Source organism: Dendropsophus ebraccatus, chromosome 3, assembly GCF_027789765.1.
Source record: "Dendropsophus ebraccatus isolate aDenEbr1 chromosome 3, aDenEbr1.pat, whole genome shotgun sequence".
In the NCBI taxonomy this organism is placed as follows: Eukaryota; Metazoa; Chordata; class Amphibia; order Anura; family Hylidae; genus Dendropsophus; species Dendropsophus ebraccatus.
In genome coordinates this window covers 174,802,500-174,829,017 of record NC_091456.1, presented here as the reverse complement: position 1 = coordinate 174,829,017, position 26,518 = coordinate 174,802,500, and the positions used below count along the sequence as shown (strand labels likewise).

At 44.2% G+C, this 26,518-nt stretch overlaps 1 protein-coding gene across 3 annotated transcripts in view; it reads left to right on the top strand.

The window, feature by feature from the left end:
* The first annotated feature begins 3,447 nt into the window (after positions 1-3,447).
* The window catches only part of ST8SIA3 (ST8 alpha-N-acetyl-neuraminide alpha-2,8-sialyltransferase 3), a 41,542-nt gene continuing 18,471 nt past the window's right edge, over positions 3,448-26,518 (top strand). For 2 of the 3 annotated variants that reach the window (XR_011362388.1, XM_069964803.1), the window contains exon 1: positions 16,646-16,824. Coding sequence is in view for 1 of the 3 variants with exons in the window: in XM_069964803.1 (XP_069820904.1) it covers positions 16,646-16,824 (179 nt within the window). In the remaining 2 variants the exon portion in view is untranslated. Of the gene's footprint in view, positions 3,549-16,645; positions 16,825-26,518 lie in introns of those variants that run through there. The other variant, XM_069964804.1, reaches the window with a different exon arrangement.

The window sequence follows — 26,518 nt, the reverse complement described above, 5'->3', positions numbered from 1 at the left end:
AAAGAGTGAGAGGCCTGGTTGGTTTTTAAATAGCAGGCCTGGATGAGGAGAAGCAACCCAGCAGCAACAGAGCTGGCAAGAGTACACACAGCTATAGCCTAGGAGCAGGTTGTAAATGGCTCGGTATCTGCATGTCTTACTCAGTATTGAAGACCAAACTCCATTTGCAACCTCAAACTTACAAGGAACCTCCACTCATCATTGTACAGTGAACAACTTGCCTTCTGTTACAGCTATATACTTCACATTGTGACTCCTCAGCCCAGAGCTTCTGCTGCACCTCAGTTCCTATGTTTACGTACATAGTTGAGTTGCTTGGCCTTGTTTCCACTTTGAAAGGTCTGGCTTTTTGGCTGAAGTTCTTCCATGAAGAACACATCTGGCCAGATTTTTCCAATCTGTAGGGTGTACCTGTGTCCTGCGGGTGTCTGCCACCTCTGTGCTGATGGTATTGCTAGACAGCTTCCAACTATGAAGGGGAATAAGCACGACATGTCTTTAGGCCGGTTTCCTTGGTCGACCACTGTATCTACAGGCCTCAATGTTCCCCATTTATTTGTAAATCTTCAAAAACAGAACATAATGTAGCAGAGTTTGGATGCTCCACACCCACTTTTAAACTTCTTACACAGCTGCAATTGTCTTTCAACCTACATATGCTTATTGTCAACTGTTTGTGATTATGGTCTCTCAATGGTGCCCAAGGTCTTCCATCTTCCATCTGCCTGCATTGCCTATTTTTCCAACCCATGCAGAATTTTATGCTGTTTTTGTTTATTAGTTGTTTGTCTAGTATAATAATCTCACTCAGATTACATTAATAACTAATAGGGTGCACTTGCCTACTGGGCAGCCACATACAGAACACATGTTATTACAGTGTACTATAATAGCAGCCCAAACAGGATAACACACTGTGGTCGCCCTCAGAATTTAAATGGATGTAATGTTTCAAAGAGCGATTAACAAGGGAGCTATTGATCAACAAATTAAAGATTTCTGTAAAATAAAATACAAGCAATCTTTTAGATGTTATTGAGGATACACATGTTCTGTGGTTTGGGGAATAGGATCAGTAAAGGAACCCAATAGTCAATACATAGACAGGGGCTTGTTAAGATTTGCATATTGTTGTCCTGAAGACTCTTTACATGCCTTGTGATTGAAAACCTGTGGATTTCATGTCAAATAGGTGAAAATTATAGCCTCCATATTGTGTTTATGTCCAGGAAGACTATGGAGTTTCTCATTGTTACTTGTTAAATAATCTGTAATGAATAATTGTGTTTTGAGCTCCATAGCCCAAATAATGGATCCTTAGACTGCAACCAGTTTTGCATTGATAGATTGGGTTACAGAATCTAGAAGTCCCCGAAATTCATTGCAGGAGGATTTAAAGGTCAGGAGGATCTTTAGAATGGTCATTAGTTGGCAGCTAAATGGGTCAACAAAAACAGGACATGAAGAAGCAAAACCAAGAAGAACAGATGTAGGTGTGGAAAAAGACCAGGAAGACCAGATGTAAAGTAAGACCAGGAAGATCAGATGTAGATGTGGAACAAGACCAGAAAGACAGATGCAGGTGTAGAACAAGACCAGGAAGACCAGATGTAAGTGTGGAGCAAGACTAGGAAAACCAGAAGTAAGTGTAGAGCAAGACCAGGGAGACCAAATGTAGGTGTGGAACAAGACCAGGAAGACCAGCAGATGTAGGTATGGAATAAGACTGGGAAGACCAGATGTAGGTGTGAAACAAGACCAGGAAGACCAAATGTAGGGCAAGACCAGGAAGACCAGATGTGGGGGTGAAGCAAGACTAGAAAGACCAGATGTAGCTGTAGAACAAGACCAGGACGACCAAATGTAGATGAAGACCAGGAAGACCAGATGTAGCTGTAGAACAAGACCAGGAAGACCAGATGTAAAGTAAGACCAGGAAGATCAGATGTAGATGTGGAACAAGACCAGAATAACAGATGTAGGGGTAGAACAAGGCCAGGAAGACCAGATGTAAAGTAAGACCAGGAAGATCAGATGTAGATGTGGAACAAGACCAGAAAGACAGATGTAGGTGTAGAGCAAGACCAGGGAGACCAAATGTATGTGTGGAACAAGACCAGGAAGACCAGCCCATGTAAGTATGGAATAAGACTGGGAAGACCAGATGTAGGTGTGAAACAAGACCAAGAAGACCAAATGTAGGGCAAGACCAGGAAGACCAGATGTGAGGGTTAAGCAAGACTAGGAAGACCAGATGTAGCTGTAGAACAAGACCAGGAAGACCAAATGTAGATGAAGACCAGGAAGACCAGATGTAGGTGTAGAACAAGACCAGGAAGACCAGGAAGACCAGGAAGACCAGATGTACAGTAGATGTGGAACAAGACCAGGAAGACTGGATGTAATTGTGAAGAAAGACCCGGAAGACCAAATGTAGGTGTAGAACAAGACCAGGAAGACTAGATGTAGATGAAGACCAGGAAGACCAGATGTAGGTGTAGAACAAGACCAGGAAGACCAGATGTACAGTAGATGTGGAACAAGACCAGGAAGACTGGATGTAATTGTGAAGAAAATCCAGGAAGACCAAATGTAGGTGTAGAACAAGACCAGGAAGACCAGATGTATATGTGGAGCAACAGGACACCAGGAACTGGAACTAGAAGCACAGACGCCCAAGAGTACAGACTGAGGCTGGGTTCACACTATGTATATTTGAGGCTGTATTTGTGAGGCTGTGTAGCAACCAAAACCAGGAGTGGATTGAAAACACAGAAAGGCTCTGTTCACATAATGTTGTAATTGAGTGGATGGCCGTCATTTAATGGCAAATATTTGCTGTTATTTTAAAACAACGGCTGTGGTATTGAAATAATGGCCGTTATTTACTGTTATATGGCGGCCATCCACTCAATTTCAACATTGTGTGAACAGATCCTTTCTGTGTTTTCAATCCACTCCTGGTTTTGGTTGCTATGAGGACCTGACATGAGGACCAAATACTGCCTGAAATATACATAGTGTGAACCCAGCCCCCATGTGTTCAAGGAGCTTGGTCACAGCTCAGCATTCAAGAGCCAGAACTGCAGCTTCCCAGTGAACTTAATGCTGACACTCAGTGAGTGAGAGATCTGGATGGGTTTAATACCTAGGCCTTGGTTGCCTAGAGCAGATGCCTGATCTTCAGTACACAGAACAAGAGTAAACATTAAAGGGGTTTTCCAGGATTTTTCAATAAACTAGCATGGCACTGACCTCTGTAAGTGTTTCTACATACACTTCTTCTTATTGTGATCTCAGGCATAGTCACATGACCACTCTGCTTGTACTTTCTTTACTTCCTGTGATGTCACGTTCCCTTTCTGTTTCCTGTTCCTGTCAATGAGGGAACAGTGAGTCATCAGGAGGGTGGGGCATGCATCCACATTTCTTTAGCCCCACCCCTGTAGGAGGAGTTAACATCTGAGCCCAGTTGAAACTGAAGCAGTAATGGCAGCATAACATGGAGGAGACCAGGAGCTGATAGCCCTGCTGTGGGGGGCACAGAGGTTAGCCCTGCTGTGGGGGGCACAGAGGTTAGCCCTGCTGTGGGGGGCACAGAGGTTAGCCCTGCTGTGGGGGGCACAGAGGTTAGCCATGTTGTCCCCCAATGTCTGCTTGGATTTTATCACACTCTCCAAAACATTGTGAGCCCCAATGAGGACAGTGACCAGTGTGAGTGACTACAATCTCTGTACAGCGCTGCAGAATAGGTTGGAGATATATAAATAAAGAAACTATGGGGGTGATTTATTAAAACTTGTGCAGAGGAACAGGGAAACAGTTGCCCATAGCAACCAGTCAGATTCTAGGTTTCATTTTTAGAGGCCTTTTTTAAAAATGAAAGAAGCAATCTGATTGGTTGCTATGGGCGACTGCTCCCCTGCACGGGCTGTGATACATCTTCCTCTATGTTTTTATTATTGTACCATTAAGATGTACAGTGTTAGGGCAGTGTAATCTGGGGAGGAGAGATAATACTTCACCTCATGTCACTCACCATTCTACCTATTGCTGAGGTAAACTTGCACTAGAATCCTGTCTCATAGGACCCCCACACCCACCTGTAGGATGGCTACTGTAGTGTATATGTATTACAGGACTTCAACTCCTAACATGTACATGTGTGCTGGGGTTTGTAGTCCTACACAGGGCCGCTTCTGCCATGAGGCATTCCGCCTCATGCGGCAGACTTAGCGGTCCGGCAGAGGACGGCATAATGTCCCCCCTGCTGTCATTTTAGTTAAGTTTCACTTAACAAAAATGACAGCAGCCGCTCACCTGTCCTGCCACAGCCAGCCCGCCGCCCACGCTCACTGCTGTCTCTTTGTCCCGCGGGGCCACCGCGATGTCACCCGGCAACTCTCAACGACCTCTAGGCTGCGGTAAGTGCCCGGGGTCGGTGGGGGCCGTGCTGTGGTGATTGGGTCGCGCACGCGGGGGTGGGGGTGGGGGGAACAGGTGATATGGCTTCCGAGGTGGGGGGGTCTGCTAGCGAGGGGGCGGCCGACTGAGGTTTGCAGAGACCACAGAATCGGCCCTGGCCCTACAACAGATAAAGGATTCAGAAATCTGGTTTATTGGATAATAGAAATAATTGCCAGACACTGAGCCACCGTGCTGCTCAATTACACTTGTAGGAATACAGACACTTCCCTGCCTATAGGTAGAGTGGGTGGAGCTAGATTCAGAGGAGGGGGTGGAGTTATAGGCTCGCAGAGCTGTGATGTCACTGCTGAACCCTGTGACCTGGAAGTTCTTTATGTAAACAAACACAAATCCAAAAAGCAGCAACAGAGGAGGAGGCCCGGGGACACAGAGGTGAGAAAAGGTTAGAGAAAACCACTAAGGGAAAGGGACAGATTACATATTATTCACATTTCCAATAAGAAAAAAATGTTGGACAACCACTTTAAGGGGAAATAGTAACAGTTCACAGAACCAGAGAACAGATAACTATTTCTACAGCAGAACATTGTGGTCAAGGACACGGTTACTAAGTTGTGTCATGCTTGCACTTAGACAAGGGTGTTATGGAGTGTTTAGAGAGAGAGATTTATCTGACAGATTTGTGAAGGCAAAGCCAGGAATGGATTTGAGAAGAGGAGAAATCTCAGTCTTTTCTTTAAGACCAGATCCCTGTTTATAGTCTGTCCCTGACTTTGGCTTCAAACATCTGTCACATAAATCTCTGTCTTAAAACACCATAAAGGATGTGGTGGCCACGGAAGAATTAGACCCGAGAGAAATTTGAAGGGAAACTTAGGATAGTGACTTTAGAGAAGTGACTACTTAAAGGGGTAGTTCCCCCCCCCCCCCCAAAAAAAAAATTCTTTTAAATTAACTGGTGCCAGAAATTGCCAGAGATTTGTAATTTACTTCTATGAAAAAAATCTCCAGTATTCCAGTACTTATCAGCTGCTGTATGTTCTGCAGGAACTGGTGTATTCTTTCCAGTCTGACACAGTTTTCTCTTCTGCCACCTCTGTCCATGTCAGGAACTGTCCATAGCAGGAGCAAATCCTCATAGAAACCCTCTCCTGCTCTCCACGCTGGAAAGAATACCACTTCCTGCAGGACATACAGCAGCTTATAAGATTTTTTAATAGAAATAAATTAAAAATCTCTGGCACTTTCTTTCACCAGTTGTCAATTTTTTTTTTTTTTTTTTTTAGTAAAGTACCCCTTTAACTCCTTCGTGCTGCAGCTAGTTTGGGCCTTAATGACCAGGCTAATTTTTCAAAATCTGACCTGTCTCACTTTATGCTCTTATAGCTCAGTGATGCTTTAACGCATGCTAGCGATTCTGAGATTGTTTTTTTGTCACATATGGCACTTTATGTTAATGGCAAAATTTGGTCACTACTTTGTGTGTTTTTTGTGAAAGACATCAAAATATCATGAAAAATTAAAAAAATTAGTATTTTATGAACTTTGAAATTCTCTGCTTCTAAAAAAAAGAGTCGTAGCACATAAATTAGTTACTAAGTCACATTACCAATATGTCTTCTTTATTCTGGCTTCATTTCAAAAACATATTTTACTTTTTTAGGGTGTTATGGGGCTTAGAAATTTATCAGCAAATTATCACATTTTCGTGAAAGTTTCCAAATCTGATTTTTTTTTAGGGACCAGTTTTTTTAAATGGATTTAGAAGTCTGGTATCCTGAAAACCCCCATAAGTGACCCCATTTTGGAAACTACACACCTTAAAGAATTGATCTTGGGGTATAATGAGCATTTTGACCCTACAGGGGCTGGAGGAAAGTATTCACAATTAGGCCGTAAAAAATTGAAAATTTAAATTTTACAATAATATATACGTTTAGATTAAAGTTTCTCATTTTTAAAAGGAACATGAGAGAAAAAGCACCCCAAAATTTGTAACGCAGGTTCTCTTGAATACAACGGTACCCCATATGTGGGCGTAAACCACTGTATGGGCACACAGCCGGGCTCAGAAGGAAGGAGCGCCAATTAGCTTTTCCAATGCAGATTTTGCTGAAGAAGTTTCTGAGCGCCAGGTGCGTTTGCAGTGCCCCTGTAGTGTCAGCAGAGAGAAAAAAAACCATAAGTCGCCCCATTTTGGAAAGTGCACCCCTCAAAGAATTCATCTTGGTGTGTGGTGATTATTTTGACCCCACAGGTATTACAGGAAAGTATTCAAAATTAGACAGTAAAAATGAAAAACTCGAATTCTTCCAATAATATGTTCGTTTAGTTTGAAATTTCTCAATTTCACGAGGAACAAGAGAAAAAAAAGGACCCCAAAATTTGTAACGCAGGTTCTCCTGAGTACTATGGTACCCCATATGTGGGCGTAAACCACTGTATGGGCACACAGGAGGGCTCAGAAGGGAAGGAGCGCCAATTAGCTTTTTCAGTGCAGATTTTGCTGCAGAAGTTTCCGAGCGCCAGGTGTGTTTGCAGCGCCCCTGTAGTGCCAGCAGAGTAAAATCTCGCCATAAGTCACCCCATTTTGGAAAGTACTCCCCTCAAAGAATTCATCTTGGTGTCCGGTGAGCATTTTGACACCACAGGTATTAGAAGAAAGTATTCAAAATTAGACGGTAAAAATGAAAAACACAAATTTTTCCAATATTATGTTCTTTTAGTTTGAAATTTCTCAATTTTACGAGGAACAAGAGAAAAAAGTACCCCAAAATTTGTAACGCAGGTTCTCCTGAGTAAAAAGGTACCTCATATGTCGGTATAAACCACTGTATGGGCACACAGGAGGCCTCAGAAGGAAAGGAGCGCCAATTAGCTTTTTCAATCCAGATTTTGCTGAAGAAATTTCCGAGCGCCAGGTGCGTTTGCAGCGCCCCTGTAGTGCCAGCGGAGTAAAATTTCCCAATATGTCACTCCATTTTGGAAAGTACACCCCTCAGAGAATTCATTTTGGGGTGTGGTGAGCATTTTGACCCCACAGGTATTAGAGGATTGTATTCAAAAGTAGACAGTAAAAATGAAAAACTCGAATTTTTCCAATAATATGTTCCTTTAGTTTGAAATTGCTGAATTTCACGAGGAATAGGAGAGAAAATTCACCCCAAAATCTGTAACGCAGGTTCTCCTGAGTAGAACGGTACCCCATATGTGGGCATAAACCCCTGTATGGGCACAGAGCAGGGCTCAGAAGGGAAGGAGTGTCATTTAGCATTTTCAGTGCAGATTTTTCTGAAGAAGTTTCTGAGCGCCAGGTGCGTTTGCAGAGCCCCTGTAGGGCTAGCAGAATAGAATCCCCCCAAAAGACACCCCATTTTGGAAATTACACCCCTCAAAGAATTCATCTTGGGGTGTGGTGACCATTTTGACTCCACAGGTATTAGAGGAAAGTATTCAAAATTGGCCAGTAAAAATGAAAAACTCGAATTTTTCCAATAATATGTTGGTTTACTTTGAAATTTCTCAATTTCCCGAGGAACAGGAGAGAAAATGTACCCCAAAATCTGTAACGCAGGTTCTCCTGAGTAAAACGGTACCCCATATGTGGGCATAAACCACTGTATGGGCACACAGCAGGGCTCAGAAGGAAGGAAGTGCCAATTTACTGGAGCAAAACCGCAGCTAGTAATGGTTATTAGAATAGCGCAGTTACTAAAATAAAATAAAGAAAATAAGATTACAGGTAATGTGGGGTGGTTACGGGCAGTCTGGGGTGGTTACGGGTAATCTGGGGGTGGTTTTGGGTAATCTGGAGGTGGTTATGGGTAATCTAGGGTGGATACGGACAACATGGGGTGGTCATGGGCAACCTGCTGTGGTTACGGCAACCTCGGGTGGTTACAGGCAACGTGGAGTGGTTAAGGGCAACATGGGGTGGTTACGGGCAACGTGCTGTTGTTACACACAATCTGGGGTGGTTACAGGCAACGTGGGGTGGTTACGGGCAACGTGGGGTGGTTACGGGCAACGAGCTGTGGTTACAGACAATCTGGGATGGTTACGGGCAACGTGGGGTGGTTATGGATAAACTGAAGTGCTTATAGGTAATCTGGGGTGGGTACCTGTAATCTGGCATGGTTACTGCAATCTGGAGGGGGTCATTGGCAATTTGGGGTGGTCAGAGGCAACGTGTGGTGGTCAGAGGCAACCTGCGGTGGTCAGAGGCAACCTGCGGTAGTCAGAGGCATCCTGCTGTGGTCAGAGGCAATGTGGCGTGGTCAGAGGCAATGTGGCGTGGTCAGAGGCAACGTGGCATGGTCAGAGGCAACGAGCGGTGGTCAGAGGCAATGGGCGGAGGTCAGAGGCAACGTGCGATGGTCAGAGGCAAGGTGGCCTGGTCAGAGGCAATGTGCGGTGGTCAGAGGCAACCTGCGGTAGTCAGAGGCAACCTGCGGTGGTCAGAGGCAACGTGGCGTGGTCAGAGGCAACGTGGTGTGGTCAGAGGCAAAGTGCGGGGGTCAGAGGCAACCTGCGGTGGTCAGAGGCAACGTGGTGTGGTCAGAGGCAACCTGCAGTGGTCAGAGGCAACCTGCGGTGGTCAGAGGCAACGTGGCGTGGTCAGAGGCAACCTGCGGTGGTCAGAGGCAACCTGGGGTGGTCAAGGGCAATGTGGCGTGGTCAGAGGCAACCTGTGGTAGTCAGAGGCAACCTGCGGTGGTCAGAGGCAACGTGGCGTGGTCAGAGGCAACGACGCATGGTCAGAGGCAACCTGCGGGGGTCAGAGGCAACCTGCGGTGGTTATGTGCACTCTGGGGGGTTACATGTAATCTGGCGTGATTACGGGCAACCTGGGGGGGTTATGTGCAACCTGGGGGGGTTACAGACAAACTGGGATTGTTACTGATAAACTGAAGTGTTTATAGGTAATCTGGGGTGGGTACATGTAATTTGGGGTGGTTACGGGCAATATGGGGTGATTACAGACAATCTGGAGGGGGTCACTGTGAATTTGGGGTGGTTACGTTCAACGTGCGGTGGTTACAGGCAATGTTCGGTGGTTACGGGCAATGTGCGGTGGTAACGGGCAACATGCGGTTGTTATGGGCAACGTGCGGTTGTTATGGGCAACCTGGGGTGGTTATGGGCAACGTGCGATGGTTACTGGTAATTTGGGAGTAAACTGCAATTATTACTATAATAAAAAGTGTGTGTTTTATTTTTTTGTATGTTTTTCACTTTTTTGTACTTTTACACATTCATTTTCACTGTATTACTATGATTACTGTGATATTTTCTATCACAGTAATCATAGTTCAGTGACAGAGACCAAATTTTCAAAGATGGCTGGTTCTGACGCTCATGCGCACTTCAGAACCAGCCTGGACGTCGAGGAGGAAGGACCTCCCTGGATCAGGTAAAGTATAAGGGGTAGGGAGGTGACTGGGGGGGGGGGCGACTTGGGGGGGACGGACACATCACTTTTTATCCCCTGTCACCAATCATTTATGGTGACAGGGGATAAAAAGTGCCGGGCTGCACATGGCACAAGCAATCAGCGGTATCTAGTATACACCGCTGATCGCTTGTATCGGGACCCCACAGGGGGGTCCCCCATCACTGCCCCATGATCTGTGCTACCTCCGGTGGCGGAGAGCATGGGGCTTTCATTCATTTTTACTTTTCCATTGCTGTGAACGGACATAGTCTGTTCACAGCGATGGCGGCGGCCATCTTGGAAATGATGGTCCCGGGGGGAGGGGGGGTTAGTTACCGGGGCACTAGGGGGGGCTGATCTGAGGTCTGGGACACACTTATTTCATCTCCCCCGCCGTGGATTGACGTCGGGGGGAGATGAAAGGCAGCGGCGGCGCCGGCAATGCCCGTTACCAACAGCCGCCGCTATAACGTTAATAGCGGCGATCTTCGGTAGCAGCCGGGGGCAGCCGGGACGGACCCCACACACTGCCCCAACCCCTTAGCTACCTGGCAGCTCTGGCAGCAGAATAAGGCCCCTTAGTGACCGCCGTAAAAAGCAGTATCGGCGGTCACTAAGGGGTTAAGGTATACAATTAGCATCAGACTCTACTGATTAGGACCTGCACAGTGTGGCTTGCTGTAACTTGATTAGTGATGAGCAAATACTGTTCGATCGAATAGATATTCGATCGAATAGTGAGATGTTCGATATTCGTACGAATATCCCGCGAATATTCGATATATATTCGATAAGCATTCAAGTCCCCCAGCTTCCGATTTTACCCTCCAAATGGTCAAATAGACGTTTTTCACTAATCGAATACTTGTTCCCATAGACTTTAATGGGATCGAATATTCGATCAAATATTCACGGGATATTCGTACGAATATCGAAAATATTAGAATATCTCACTATTCGCTCATCACTAGACTTGATAGATGGGAGAGAAATCATAGGACAACTCTGAAGATTTGATCAACAGATACCTAGAGGGACGTATGCAGTAACACAACCAACGGCATTGAAGCCGCTCTGTACCATCTCTGACGGAAGGCCTGAAGGAATACCGTGAAGCCAGGGGGCCCTGAAGCAAAAAAAAAACACAGTTTCTCCAACCCGGGACGAAGATGTAGAGACAAAAGCATCATGGGTCCTCATAGTGTGAACTTGTATAGCCTCAGAGGTTGTTGAATTGGAAGACCATTGTATGGCTGGCAGGAACACAGGAACTGACTGGAACACTAGCTGACATAATCCCTAAAGAGTACGAGAGGCCAGGCTCCTACTCTCCCTTAGACCTGACTCAATCCACCTTTTTATGTTGACAAGGAGAGAAAGGAGCTGCTGCACCTCACACCTATGGCTGACACTAATGCCTCTCGGCTACATTTAAAAACCAACGCTAGGATGTTGGTATATAATTTGATCAAACCATATTGCTCCATGTACCACCTGCAGGTCCCCTGGCCCACTCTGGGTTTGGGGGGGGGCCCTTGGGGATTGGTCTTGTGACATTAGGGGTTGCAGGGCCATTCCATGGCCTCCCTTCCCTGCTTGCACTTGCTTTTCGGGGTTGGCGGTCGCTGACTGACACGGTGTTGAGTTAGTGTAGGGACTGATTTGAACCAGGGGACCTGCACGTGGTACATGAGGCAATATGGTTTGATCAAATTATATACCAACACCCTGGCGTTGGTTTTTAGATGTAGCTGAGAGGCATTAGTGTCAGCCATAGGTGTGATGTGTAACGCTTCTTTCTCTTTTTGTCCACCTTTTTATATTCTTCAGGGAAGGTTCCCATTAGTAGAGAGAGGACTGGTGAACACTCAGACTCTGATTAGTAGAGGACAATGTCATAGGCTCAGAAGAGGGTGATGACCAGCTTTGCTTTTTTAGGCTATGTTCACACTACATAAAACTCTGGCCGTATTTCTCGCCACAGAACTACGGTCGTAGTTTTGAGGGGTGGAACAATGCCTTATTTTCAATGGGATCACGGCCTGAGCGTACACACATCGTATGTGCTCCGGCCGGGATCCCATGCGGTGCCGGAAAAAACTGATATGTCAGTTTTCTGCGGCCGGAATTCGGTGAATTCCGGCCACAGAGAGACCTGTCAGTTCACACAGCAGCTCCGGCCGCTTGCTTCACTGTGGGCTATGGAAAGCTCTGATGCGGGCGCGTGCTGATGCGCCCGCATCAGAGTTCCGCGTCCGGAAAGAACACCCAGCCGGTACTTAAGTACCGGCTGGGATGACCTGGGCTGAGACCGGCCGTTCCGTGACCCAGCCGAGGTCACGGAACGGCCGGATGTTCACAGCGTGTGAACATAGCCTTAATCCGTTTTTTGCAAAAAAAGGGACAGGAAACTGATGGAAAACCGGATTTAATTGTGTGCATCCGTTTTGATCCATTTTTTCACTGACTTCCATTATAAAAAAAAAACGGATCAATATGCATCAGTTTTCTTAACCCTTTAAGGACCAGGCCCAAAATGACCCAGTGGACTGCGACAATTTTTGTGTTTTCGTTTTTTCCTCCTCCCCTTCTAAGATCTCTAGCACTTTCAGTTTTCTATCTACAGGGCCATGTTGTTTTATACAGGAATAGTTGTACTTTGAATTGGCGTCTTTCATTTTGCCATAACATGTATGACGGAATCCCAAATATATTATTTATGAAAATAGAAATTGGTGAAATTGAAAAAAAGAATGCAATTTGGTAACGTTTGGGGGGTTCCTGTGTCTACGTAATGCACTATACGGTAAAAGCGGCATGATACCACTATTCTATAGGTCAATCCGAACACAACCATATGCAGGTTTACACAGATTCGCTAATGTTATATATAGTTTTTTTTTATTAAATCCTTTTTTTTTGCAATTATTTATTAATAAAGTGTCCTGGCACTTTTTTCGCTCTTTACAATTACGCATGATACGGTATATTGTATGTTTATTTTTTATTTATTTTTATAAGTTTTATTTATATAATGGGAAAGGGGGGGGGGCTTTTATTGGGGGAGGGGCTTTGCGGTAGTGTAATAATGATTTTCACTTTTTTTTTAGCACATTTTAAGTCCCCCTGGGGGACTTTTACATACAATAATTTCTTTCACACACTGATCATTGCTATGCTATAGGCATAGCATTGATCAGCGTGATAGGCGATCTGCTCATTGAGCCTGGCTTTGCAGACCCAGAGAGCAGATTGCCGATCGGACCGCACGGAGGCAGGTGCGGTCTTACATGGTACCCTGACATAACAAAGACATACAATAAAGTGAATACCAGCTGCCCTACAATATCTACACCAGTCCAGCAGCTGTGTTATGGGGACCAGCAAGGAACTTGCGAGAGACACCTCACAGGAATCGGGGAATCATTCAGCTCATACACTGAGTGGTCATCACCATAGTAGGGAACAGTTAGTACAGCGCTGACATTGCTGTATGTGACAACTAGTTTTCCTATTTTACCAAACTGAATTTGCCCTGCTACAATCACAGAATAGATGACCACTGTAGGCCTCCTCCTTATTCCTGCTATACTAGAGAGTAGTCACCTTTTTATTATTACTATTACCACCATTCCACTCATGACCGCCCTTAGCAGTAAGGTTGAGGACATGAGAAACTTTCCACTAAATAGAGGTTGGGCCCTATTGGATATGGGGGCCCATAGCACCTGCTACTCTTCTAGGGTCAGACTTTGTGGCATACAGTAAACACGTTCCTATAGGCTGCATTGCCCAAATGGCCACAGACTATTCCTGGCAAGTGATGTGAGTAGTGATGAGGGAGTACTAAAATGCTTGGGTGCTCGGTACTCGAGACCAATGTTTCCCGATGCTCTGGTGCTCGTTTCGAGTAACGAACCCCATTGAAGTCAATGGGAAACTTAAGCATTTTTGCAGGGGACCCAAGCTCGTCCCAAAGAAGGTTGCGTGAAGGCCTGTCAACCTCAGAAAATGATGGAAACAACACGGAAATGGACAGGAAACAGCAGGGGCAGCATGCATGGATGGATGTAGTCTGTGTGTAAGCGGTGCTATATGGTGTATGCCACCTCTTACACAGGACAATGAGCAGTGAGGTTGGATATGGCTGCACTAACAAAAGAAAGCAACCCTGCAGACTGGCTGCAGATGACAACAGATACTGGTCAGACTGGTTTTTGGAGGTTGTATAGAGTCTGTGTGTAAGTGATGCTTTATGGTGTATGCCACCTCTTAAACAGGACAATGAGAAGTGAGGTTCTTGGCAGCTGTACTACAAATCACAGCAATACAATGTACAACAGCAGAACCAGTCACAAAAAATATAATAATACTGAGCACTTCTTAGGGGTCTGTATGCAACACCTGCTGTCCCTTTTCTGCCAGCAGTCGATCACCACAGTGTGCTGGTAAAATCGTGTTAGCTGTACTGCAAGTCCCAGCCAGCAGCCTGGAGTAATAAAAAAAAAAATAAAGATTTGAAGCCCTTACAAGGGCTGTTGTGTTCTTTGTCTAGTATCCCTGCCTACAGGAACGCTAATTCCCTCCCTAACACTCTCCCTGACCAACAGCAGCTCTGTCCCTATTCTCTTCCAGCATGCGGGCCGAGCCCCGCCAGCGCACATTTTTATATACCAGGGTCATCTGATCTGGCCAACCAATCGCTGCTATGAATATGTATGGGTCCCACGTGATCGCAGGGTGTACCAAAGAGTCTCCTGCATGTTTATTGGCTGAGAAAGTGCTCCCAGACTTAAAGGAAAAGGATGATGCCATTTTCGCAAGATGCTCATCCGAGCATCGAGCACCTTTTGTTTTTTTTTATTTTATGGAATAAGGGCATAACTACAGATGAGTGGATTTCCCATTTAAATAGAATTGGCCATTATATTCAATTCTGTCCTAATATAGTGGTCCATATAGTGGTTACAATATGGATTGGTTCCACGATGACCATTGTATGTTGAAAATAGAGATTTATCAAACATGGCGTAAAGTGAAACTGGCCCAGTTGCCCCTAGCAACCAATCAGATTCCACCTTTCATTCCTCACAGACTCTTTGGAAAATGAAAGGTGGAATCTGATTGGTTGCTAGGGGCAGATGGTCCAGTTTCACTTTACACCATGTTTGATAAATCTCCTCCAATGTATCGAGACCAAAAAGCTATGGAAGACTGGTAATTGGTTCTGAAGGCCCCAAAATGTCATCTCCCAAAATAAGAAAGAATTAAAGAATTTGTCTGGGTAAAAACTATCTTGTCCCCTATCCACAGGATTTTCATGGTCCTTAACAGTTGTTGTGCCTGGTCTCAAGTTACGATATTCCAAAAGGACCATTGCATGTTCGAAATATTGTAACCTGAGACCATTGTACGTTGAGAGACCACTGTATATTCAGTGTGAAACAAAAGTTGTGTATGACATCCCTCAGAAGCTCAGTCTTAGGTTATAGATGATTTCTATTTATCCTGAGCAGTGTAGGGATCCTAGCAGCAGCAAAACAATATGACAGTAGCAGACATGATGGACAAGACTGTGTAGTAGTAGTAAATCAAATCAAATAAATAAACATTAAACACAAAGTACAAAAACGATTAGTGACGAGTGAACGTGTTTGTAAATGTTCGTATGTCCATACGAACATGATGCTAATTGTTCATTTTGGCCGATCACAAACAATTTGCTTGATAAGCGGAATGGTTATAACGATCATTTTTGAACATGGGAACGTTTACCTCGCACTGTACGCAACTGCACAATTTTCGCTTTCCACCTGATAATCTGTACGCATGTGTGAACGCTTCTACTGTAAGTTTATTTGTCTGTGAACGTTCAACGAACACGATCATTTTTTTTTATGTTCATGTTCGGCATCCGAACCGAACATCGGGATGTTCGCTCATCGCTAAAACCTATAAGCATGTTCCATGGGGGGATTTTACTATTATGTTCTATTATTATTATGTTCTTGTTTTGTTTTTTTGTTTTTATTTATAAACAATAAATATAAACCTATAAACACAATATCCTTAAACTGTAAATAAGAACATTACTGTACATAAGCAAAAGTTTATGAGCCTGCTGTATTATTATTATTATTATTAGCTGCTATTATTATTATGAGCTATTATTATTACGTTTATGAGCCTGTATTATTATTATTATTGTATTATTATGAGCTATGTATTATTATTATTATTATTATTATTATTATTATTATTATTATTTCCTTCTTTGGTCACATGACCATTTCTCCATCATATCATCTACTTGTTATCCCCATTCTGTGGCAATGATCAGGCAGTGTGTGCAGAGAATCCTGGGCTGTGCAGGCACCATCCCTCCTGTGGCATCCTCCTTGGCAGAGGAAACCCTTGTGCCTCAGCTGTACTACGCATGCCCCCTGCCTCCTCCTACAATCCATATGGAGAGCCGGGCTGTGTGAAGGGGATTTCTGGGCTGTATGGGGGTTTTCCTTTGCATCTTCTTCTTCTCCCCCTAGATGAGTAGCATGCAGTGGCCTCCATCTATTCTTCTGGGCAGGCTGGCAGCTGGCAGGGCACAATGAGGGGGGCTCCCAGCAGCAGCACAGACGCATCAGCTGCCATTTCCCCTGTGCAGCTCTGCCCTCCATCTTCCTGCTAAATCTCCCAGGCTCTGGGCTCTCCCTGTGGATTATCTCCTTATTATTTCTTGTCTCCCCCATCGACCTAGTTCTTATGTGGTTGCTGCATTGAGCAGGGATGAGAATCTGCAAGATGGTGCGGGTGGCAAGTGTGCTGGGTCTGGTGATGCTGAGCGTTGCCCTCCTCATCCTCTCCCTCATCAGCTATGTGTCCCTGAAGAAGGACAACATCTTCACCACCCCCAAGTATGCCAGTGCTGGGGGCCCCAGGATGTACATGTTCCATGCAGGATTCAGGTAGGTAACACATTGATACATTGTATGGGGGAGGGGGGCTACATTGTATATTAGGGTGGGGGAGAGGAGGGGGGCTGTCAGGGTCTTTATGTCCCCCTATAGATGGATGCTCACATTGTACATCATGGTCCCTGCCTCATATATATTCCATGGCCATCATCCTGGCGCAGGCGCAGTGGGCTGTGCACCATGGGGGCACTCATTATAAGAGGTCATCATGTATAATGGTATAATGACCAGCTCCTCCCTGTCTGGCAAGTGACATCATGGAGGAGTTAACCCTTCTCTGGCTGCTTTGCTTGTAGACATGATAGGTGGTGGAGGTGCTGCTGCTGCTGTCCCAGGTGCTGATTCCAAATCACTGGATTCTAGAGCTTTCCAATGGTCAGGACATGCTGGGAGTTGTAGTTCTGCAACAGCTGGATAGCCAGGGGTTGGATGCCAGTGTTGTTGGTCATAGAGCATAGGAGTCAAAGGAGTCAAACTAGCAGTGTGTGGCTTCCGGCTGTTGCAAAACTACAACTCCCATCATGCCCTGACAGCCTTGTAAGAAGTTGCTTCTGAGTTCCATCTGTGCCAAGGAAAGCTGGGTACTAGTACCAGTCAGATACCTGTATACACCTCTCCTGCTAGATAACTTGTATGTAGTGCTGCCCAACCTGTGGCTTCTGGCTGTGGCAAAACTACAACTCCCATCATGCCCTGACAGCCGAAGGCTGTCAGGGCATGATGGGAGTTGTAGTTTTGCAACAGCTGTAAAGCCACAGGTTAAGCGGCACTAGATACAAGTTATCTAGCAGGAGAGGTGTATACAGGTATCTGACTGGTACTAGTACCCAGCTTTCCTTGGCACAGATGGAACTCAGATGCAACTTGTTATAATTTATAATAAAGGAAAAAAAACCTGGGGGGAGATTTCTCAAACATGCTGTAAAGTGAGACTAGCTCAGTTGCCCCTAGCAACCAGTCAGATTCCACCTTCTCACAGACTCTTTGGAAAATGAAAGGTGGAATCTGATTGGTTGCTAGGGGCAACTGAGCCGGTTTCACTTTACACCATGTTTGATAAATCTCCCCCATGGTGTTGATATCTATAAAACACTCCAAAAAGTCACATAAACTGGTGCATGTAAGGTGCCCCATAGTCCTATCTACCTTATGTGACTCTTCTTCTCACCTTATGGGATGTGTAATATATATGGAAGTAAGATATGTTGTCACTTTGTCCTGAGTCACAGCCTGTAGTATGCTCTAGAGCTGCATTCATAATTCTGTCAGACCTCAGAGTTGGAATTCTTTAAATTTTTAAACAGGCTCTGTCTGTGAGTTTGTGTTGATGATTTGCCTTATGGGAAGTATGCAGTCACAATATATATATATATATATATATATATATATATATATATACATCAGATGACAAGCATGCTGACTGTTTCCAGTAACCAGCAGCATTGTGAATGAAAATGACCAGTGTATATTCTGTACCTACTAGGTTGTATAGATATAGGGGGAGATTTATCAAACATGGTGTAAAGTGAAACTGGCCCAGTTGCCCCTAGCAACCAATCAGATTCCACCTTTCATTCCTCACAGACTCTTTGGAAAATGAAAGGTGGAATCTGATTGGTTGCTAGGGGCGACTGAGCCAGTTTCACTTTACACCATGTTTGATAAATCTCCCCCATAGTCTATAGAATTACATATAGTTTACACTGATGACATCAGGCCTAGTCAGACTTGAGCATAAAAGCATAAAGGATTTTTCTGTGTTAAAGGGGTACTCTAGCAAAATAAAAAAAAATTCAAATCAGCTGCTGCCCGAAAGTGCCATTAATTTGTAATTAACCTCTATTTAAAAAAAAATCTCATGTCTTCTAGTACTTATCAGCTGCTGTATGTCCTACAGGAAGTGCAGTATTCTTTCCAATCTGAAGAGCAGGAGAGGTTTTCTATGGGGATTTGCTTCTGCTCTGGACAGTACCTGACATGAACAGAGGTGGCAGCAGAGAGCACTGTGTCAGACTGGAAAGAATACATCACTTCCTGCAGGACATACAGAAGCTGATAAGTACAGGAAGACTGAAGTTTTTTTTTTTGTAATAGAAGTCACTTACAAATCTCTGGCACTTTCTGACACCAGTTGATTTGAAGAAAAAAGAAACATTTAGCTAGAGTACCCCTTTATTGCAGAGATAGTTTAATCACTATGGGGGACATTTATCAAAGGGTGTAAAATTTAGACTTGCTGTGGGTAGTTTGTACCAGTTTTAATTTTACACCCTTTGATAAATCTCCCCCTATGTTCTTAATTTCTTACTATCATCAAGATCTTTTCTTGCTGTCAGTGAATAGGAGCATTCCTGCATACATCTGAATATCACACACTTGCATAAGCATCTGACAGCTGAGTGTTTGCTACAATTGTATCTAGTTTAGTTAGTCTTTTCAGAGCACAGAAGGTCCCTATGACTTGCCACAATGTGTCTTTGGAGCCATTGACCTGCTGTGTAGCTTCCATAGAGGTGGCCACACAGACCGCAACCATTATACTGGTCAGACTGGCACATTGGCCATAACTATGAATGTGTCTGAAGGCACTATGTCCATAAATATGAGATTGGCACTGTGGCTATAACTATGAGATTGGCACTGTGGTTATAACTATGAGATTGACACTATAACTATGACTATGAGATTGGCACTATAACTATTACTATGAGATTGGCACTGTGGTATAACTATGAGATTGGCACTATAACTATGACTATGAGATTGGCACTATAACTATTACTATGAGATTGGCACTGTGGTATAACTATGAGATTGGCACTGTGGTTATAACTATGAGATTGGTACTGTGGCTATGACTATAAGATTGGCACTATAACTATGACTATGAGATTGGCACTGTGGTTATAACTATGAGATTGGCACTGTGGCTATAACTATGAGATTGGCACTGTGGTTATAACTATGAGATTGGCACTGTGGCTATAACTATGAGATTGGCACTGTGGCTATAACTATGAGATTGGCACTGTGGCTATAACTATGAGATTGGCACTGTGGTTATAACTATGAGATTGGTACTGTGGTTATAACTATGAGATTGGTACTGTGGCTATGACTATGAGATTGGCACTATAACTGTGAATATGATATTGACACTGTGGCTATAACTTTGAGATTGGCACTGTGGCTATAACTATGAGATTGGCACTGTGGTTATAGCTATGAGATTGGCACTATAACTATGACTATGAGATTGGCACTATAACTATGACTATGAGATTGGCACTATAACTGTGAATATGATATTGGCACTGTGGCTATAACTATGAGATTGGCACTGTGGCTATAACTATGATATTGGCACTGTGGTTATAACTATGAGATTGCCACTGTGGCTATAACTATGAGATTGGCACTGTGGCTATAACTATGAGATTGGTACTGTGGCTATGACTATGAGATTGGCACTATAACTATGAGATTGGCACTGTGGCTATAACTATGAGATTGGCACTGTGGCTATAACTATGAGATTGGTACTGTGGCTATGACTATGAGATTGGCACTATAACTATGACTATGAGATTGGCACTATAACTGTAAATATGATATTGGCACTGTGGCTATAACTATGAGATTGGCACTATAACTATTAGATTGGCACTGTGTTTATAACTATGAGATTGGCACTGTGGCTATGACTATGAGATTGGCACTATAACTGTAAATATGATATTGGCACTGTGGCTATAACTATGAGATTGGCACTATAACTATTAGATTGGCACTATGGTTATAACTATGAGATTGGCACTATAACTGTAAGATTGGCACTGTGGTTATAACTATGAGATTGGCACTGTGGTTATAACTATGAGATTGGCGCTGTGGGTATAACTATGAGATTGGCACTGTGGTTATAACTATGAGATTGGCACTGTGGCTATAACTATGAGATTGGCACTGTGGCTATAACTATGAGATTGGCACTGTGGTTATAACTATGAGATTGGTACTGCGGTTATAACTATGAGATTGGTACTGTGGCTATGACTATGAGATTGGCACTATAACTGTGAATATGATATTGACACTGTGGCTATAACTTTGAGATTGGCACTGTGGCTATAACTATGAGATTGGCACTGTGGTTATAGCTATGAGATTGGCACTATAACTATGACTATGAGATTGGCACTATAACTATGACTATGAGATTGGCACTATAACTGTGAATATGATATTGGCACTGTGGCTATAACTATGAGATTGGCACTGTGGCTATAACTATGATATTGGCACTGTGGTTATAACTATGAGATTGCCACTGTGGCTATAACTATGAGATTGGCACTGTGGCTATAACTATGAGATTGGTACTGTGGCTATGACTATGAGATTGGCACTATAACTATGAGATTGGCACTGTGGCTATAACTATGAGATTGGCACTGTGGCTATAACTATGAGATTGGTACTGTGGCTATGACTATGAGATTGGCACTATAACTATGACTATGAGATTGGCACTATAACTGTAAATATGATATTGGCACTGTGGCTATAACTATGAGATTGGCACTATAACTATTAGATTGGCACTGTGTTTATAACTATGAGATTGGCACTGTGGCTATGACTATGAGATTGGCACTATAACTGTAAATATGATATTGGCACTGTGGCTATAACTATGAGATTGGCACTATAACTATTAGATTGGCACTATGGTTATAACTATGAGATTGGCACTATAACTGTAAGATTGGCACTGTGGTTATAACTATGAGATTGGCACTGTGGTTATAACTATGAGATTGGCGCTGTGGGTATAACTATGAGATTGGCACTGTGGTTATAACTATGAGATTGGCACTGTGGCTATAACTATGAGATTGGCACTGTGGCTATGACTATGAGATTGGCACTATAACTATGAGATTGGCACTGTGGCTATGACTATAAGATTGGCACTATGACTATGAGATTGGCACTGTGGCTATAACTATGAAATTGGCACTATAACTATGAGATTGGCACTGTGGCTATAACTATGAGATTGGCACTGTGGCTATGACTATGAGATTGGCACTGTGGCTATGACTATGAGATTGGCACTATAACTATGAGATTGGCACTATAACTATAAGATTGGCACTGTGGCTATGACTATGAGATTGGCACTGTGGCTATGACTATGAGATTGGCACTATAACTATGAGATTAACACTGTGACTATAACTACCAGACTGGCACTGTGAGTTTATCCATGAGACTTGCAGGATGGCTTTAAATTATGGGATGGGCACTACGGCTGTGAGTATGAAATTTGCATTACGGTCATGACTATGAGACTGGCACAATGGCCACGCTTCTGACACTACCACTTTGGCTATAACTATAAGGCTGGCCCTATGTCTCTTTCTATAAGACTGGCACTACGGTTATGGCGATGATATTGATGTTGTGGCTTTGTCTTTAAAGTTGGTACTATGACAGTGACTATGAGACTACAGCCATAGCTATGAGACTGGTACTGTGGCCATGACTGTAAGACTGGCACTATGCTCCTGATGATGAGATTGGCACTATGATATTGACAATAAGACTGGCACTATGGTCATGACCAAGAGACTGGCCCTGTGGCTTTTTCTATGAGACTGGAAGTATATGTATGACTATGAGACTGGAACCATTGTCATGACTATAAGACTGGCACTATGACTGTGAATGTGAGACTGGTACTTTGCACTTTCTATGGCCATGACTATGCAGTTGGCAATATGATGACCATTGGACTGGCACACCAGCTATGTGGAAAAAAGAAATTGACTGGGGCTATGGTTGTGAGACTGGCAGTATGGCATCAGCCTGATACTATGGTTGTGAGACTGGCCGTATGGCATCAGCCTGATACTATGGTTGTGAGATTAGCAGTATGGCATCAGCCTGATACTATGGTTGTGAGACTGGAAGTATGGCATCATCCTGATACTATGGTTGTGAGACTGGCAGTATAGCATCAGCCTGATACTATGGTCATGAGACTGGCAGTATGGCATCATCCTGATACTATGGTCATGAGACTGGCAGTATGGCATCAACCTGATACTATGGTTGTGAGACTGGCAATATGGCATCAGCCTGATACTGTGGTTGTGAGACTGGCAGTATGGCATCAGCCTGATACTATGGTTGTGAGACTGGCAGTATGGCATCAGCCTGATACTATGGTTGTGAGACTGGCAGTATGGCATCAGCCTGATACTATGGTTGTGAGACTGGCAGTATGGCATCAGCCTGATACTGTGGTTGTGAGACTGGCAGTATGGCATCAGCCTGATACTATGGTTGTGAGACTGGCAATATGGCATCATCCTAATACTATGGTTGTGAGACTGGCAGTATGGCATCATCCTGATACTGTGGTTGTGAGACTGGCAGTATGGCATCAGCCTGATACTGTGGTTGTGAGACTGGCAGTATGGCATCAGCCTGATACTATGGTTGTGAGACTGGCAGTATGGCATCATCCTGATACTATGGTTCTGAGACTGGCAGTATGGCATCAGCCTGATACTATGGTTGTGAGACTGGCAGTATAGCATCAGCCTGATACTATGGTTGTGAGACTGGCAGTATGGCATCAGCCTGATACTATGGTTGTGAGACTGGCAGTATAGCATCAGCCTGATACTATGGTTGTGACTACTGGACTAGCACATTACCAGGGCTGGGAGAGGGGAACTATAACCATTACTATATAGCTATGAGGGTATGGCCAGGACTGGTTTGGGAAGTGTAACCAGCTTATATAAAGGGGTACTCCAGCATAAAAAAAAAAACTTTCACATCAACTGGTGTCAGAAAGCGCCACAGATTTGTCATCTACTTCTATTGAAATAAACTCTCAAGTCTTCCAGTACTTACCAGCTGCAGTATGTCCTGCAGTACGGGGTTTATTCTCTCCAGTTTGGAGAGCAGGGGAGGTTTCCTATGAGGGTTTACTACTGCTCTGGGCAGTTCCTGACATGGACAGAGGTGGCAGCACAGAGCACTGTGTCAGACTGGAAAGAATACACCACTTCCTGCGGGGCATACAGCAGCTGATAAGCTCTATAACACTTAATTTATTTATTTTTTAATAGAAGTAAATTACAAATCTTTAAAACTTTCTGACACCAGTTGATTTGAAGAAAAAAAATAAAATAAAATAAAATCACTGGAGTACCCCTTTAAGGGGGAGAAAACAAAGCGGCATAACTGTAGTAGTAGTGACGTCAAACCTGAGGCCCTTGCAAAACTACAATTCCCATCATGCCTAGACAGTCAAAGCCCTGTATTTGGCACATAGCGTTCTATGTATCTGAGCCTCTATCTCTGGTCACAGAGGTCATCAGAGCATCTCATATAAAGGAACGCTGTACGGTCATACATTCCGACACTGGATACAATGTCTCAGGTCCTTGGCTCGGGCCGTGTGTTATTCACCTGCATTAGGATGGAAACCTTTGTAAGTCGCCTTGGAGAGAGGCGCAGAGTCTTTGTATCTCAGGTCCGCAGCATCCGCCCCTCCCCCGTTCTTTATTGTAGTCCTTTAGGAGAACACACTGTAAAAACGCTTGTAATCTGGCCTTTGGCAGCTGCTGTTCCTGTTTAGATTAAATGGGAGCGCTTACCAGCAGCACCAGCGCAATTCCAGTCACATGGATCACATAAATCCTCTGGTTTGAGCAGATTAAGCGAAACAACTGGAGAGCGCACAAGTCATTGTGCCGGAACAGCTGGGGATGAGCTGTATTCTATGGCCGCCAATCTCACCGCCAGCGCTGGGAAATTATCATCAGATTATTATCCAGCCGCACAATGTGTGAGGATATTACAGCTTATAGGGTAGGGAATCTTGGCCCTCCATCATGCCTGGACAGCCAAAGATTTAGCATGCATGATGAGAGTTGTAGTTTTGCTACAGCTGGAGAGCCAAGGTTCCCTACCCCTGTTATAGGGAATTAGCGGCCATTGGAAACTTTCATTATTTAGAAACTGGTCAGGACCTGCTGGGACTTGTAGTTTCCCAGCAGCGGAATGCTGTTCTAGAGCAGTGATCCCCAACCTGATGCAAAACTACATCCCCCAGCATGCCATTGCCTCATTTTCTAGACAGCTTACAAATATTAACCCCCTCCCGCCGTTCCACAGTAAATTAACGTCGCTGCAGCTTATGCCTGATGCTGCAGCGACATTATTTTATGATCCAGGATGACACAGGCGCAGGAGCTGCGCCTGTGTCATCCACGGTGCAGAGAGTTAACCCTATAGATACTGCTGTCAGCACGACCGTAGCATCTATAGGTCTCCTGACAAAGAATTCTCCCTCTACAGAGGAAGAATTCTCTGTCCGGTGTCCATCGGGGCTCTGCGAAGTGATCGCAGAGCCCAGATGGTAGCCATGGAAACCGGAAGCCTCAGGTTTCCGGTTTCCTGGCTACGGAGGCTGGCGAGGGGAGGGAACAAGAGAGGTAAGGCAGGACATGCGCCGGGCGTGCGGCCGTGAGCTCTGCCCCCTCCCCTCTCTCCCCCGCCGCTGTCACAAAATAGTAACAGCGGCAGGGGACAGAGGAGAGGGGGCAGACATAGGGACATCAGCTTTTGGGATTATTATGATCCCATAAGCTAATGTCCAAAAACGACCTGGGCACTGATGCATCAATGACTCCAGGTCGTGAAAGGGTTAAGATAGCAAGAAAAGATACATTAAGTTTGATGTATGCTATGGTCGTCATACAATACTGGTGCATATTGTTTAGTGAATGTTCACATTTGGAGAGATTTTTCAAACAAGTGAAACTGGCTCAGTCGCCCCTAGCAACCAATCAGATTCCACCTTTCATTTTCCAAAGAGTCTGTGAGGAATGAAAAGTGGAATCTGATTGGTTGCTAGGGGCAACTGAGCCAGTTTCACTTTACACCATGTTTGATAAATCTTCCCCTATTGTGTTTAAAGGGTTGTCCAGGTTTAGAAAAAAAATGTCCACCTTCTTCCAGAGACAGCGCCCCTCCTGTCCTCAGGTTGGGTGTGGGGGTTTGCAGATAAGTTGCATTGAAGTGAATGGAGCTGAGTTGTAACACCACACACAACCTAAGGACAGAGGTGGCGTTGTGTTTCTTCTAATCCTGGAAACCCCTTTTAAAATGTTGCTGCTAAGAGTTGTTACAGTGTGTTTTGGTAGAGTAGAAAGCTTGTATTGAAAATTAAAGGGGTTTTCCGGCTAAAATAGGCTGTTCAGCTGTTCGGCACTACACAGTGAATGGGGCCAGAAGCAAGTCAGTGGTCTGGCTGGTATACATATATTTATTGTATACATATTTATACAAATATTATGGAGTATTTATACTTTATCTCTATACACCAACCTGACCACTGCTTTTCTAGCAGAGTGGTGGTCGGTAACCTAGACAGTGAGCTGTCAACAATGGAGAAGGAAAAGAGCAGCAGATCAGGAGTTTGCTAAGTGTATATTTATTTGCAAAATATTATGGGCCAGAAACCCCTCAGCACGAACAAAAGACCCCTCAGCATGAGCCAGAGACCCCTCAGCATGAGCCCCATACTTCCTGCACATTTTGTAGTAAATATGTGAGATGTGAATATGGTGCTGGGAATGGTCTGTAATATCTATGG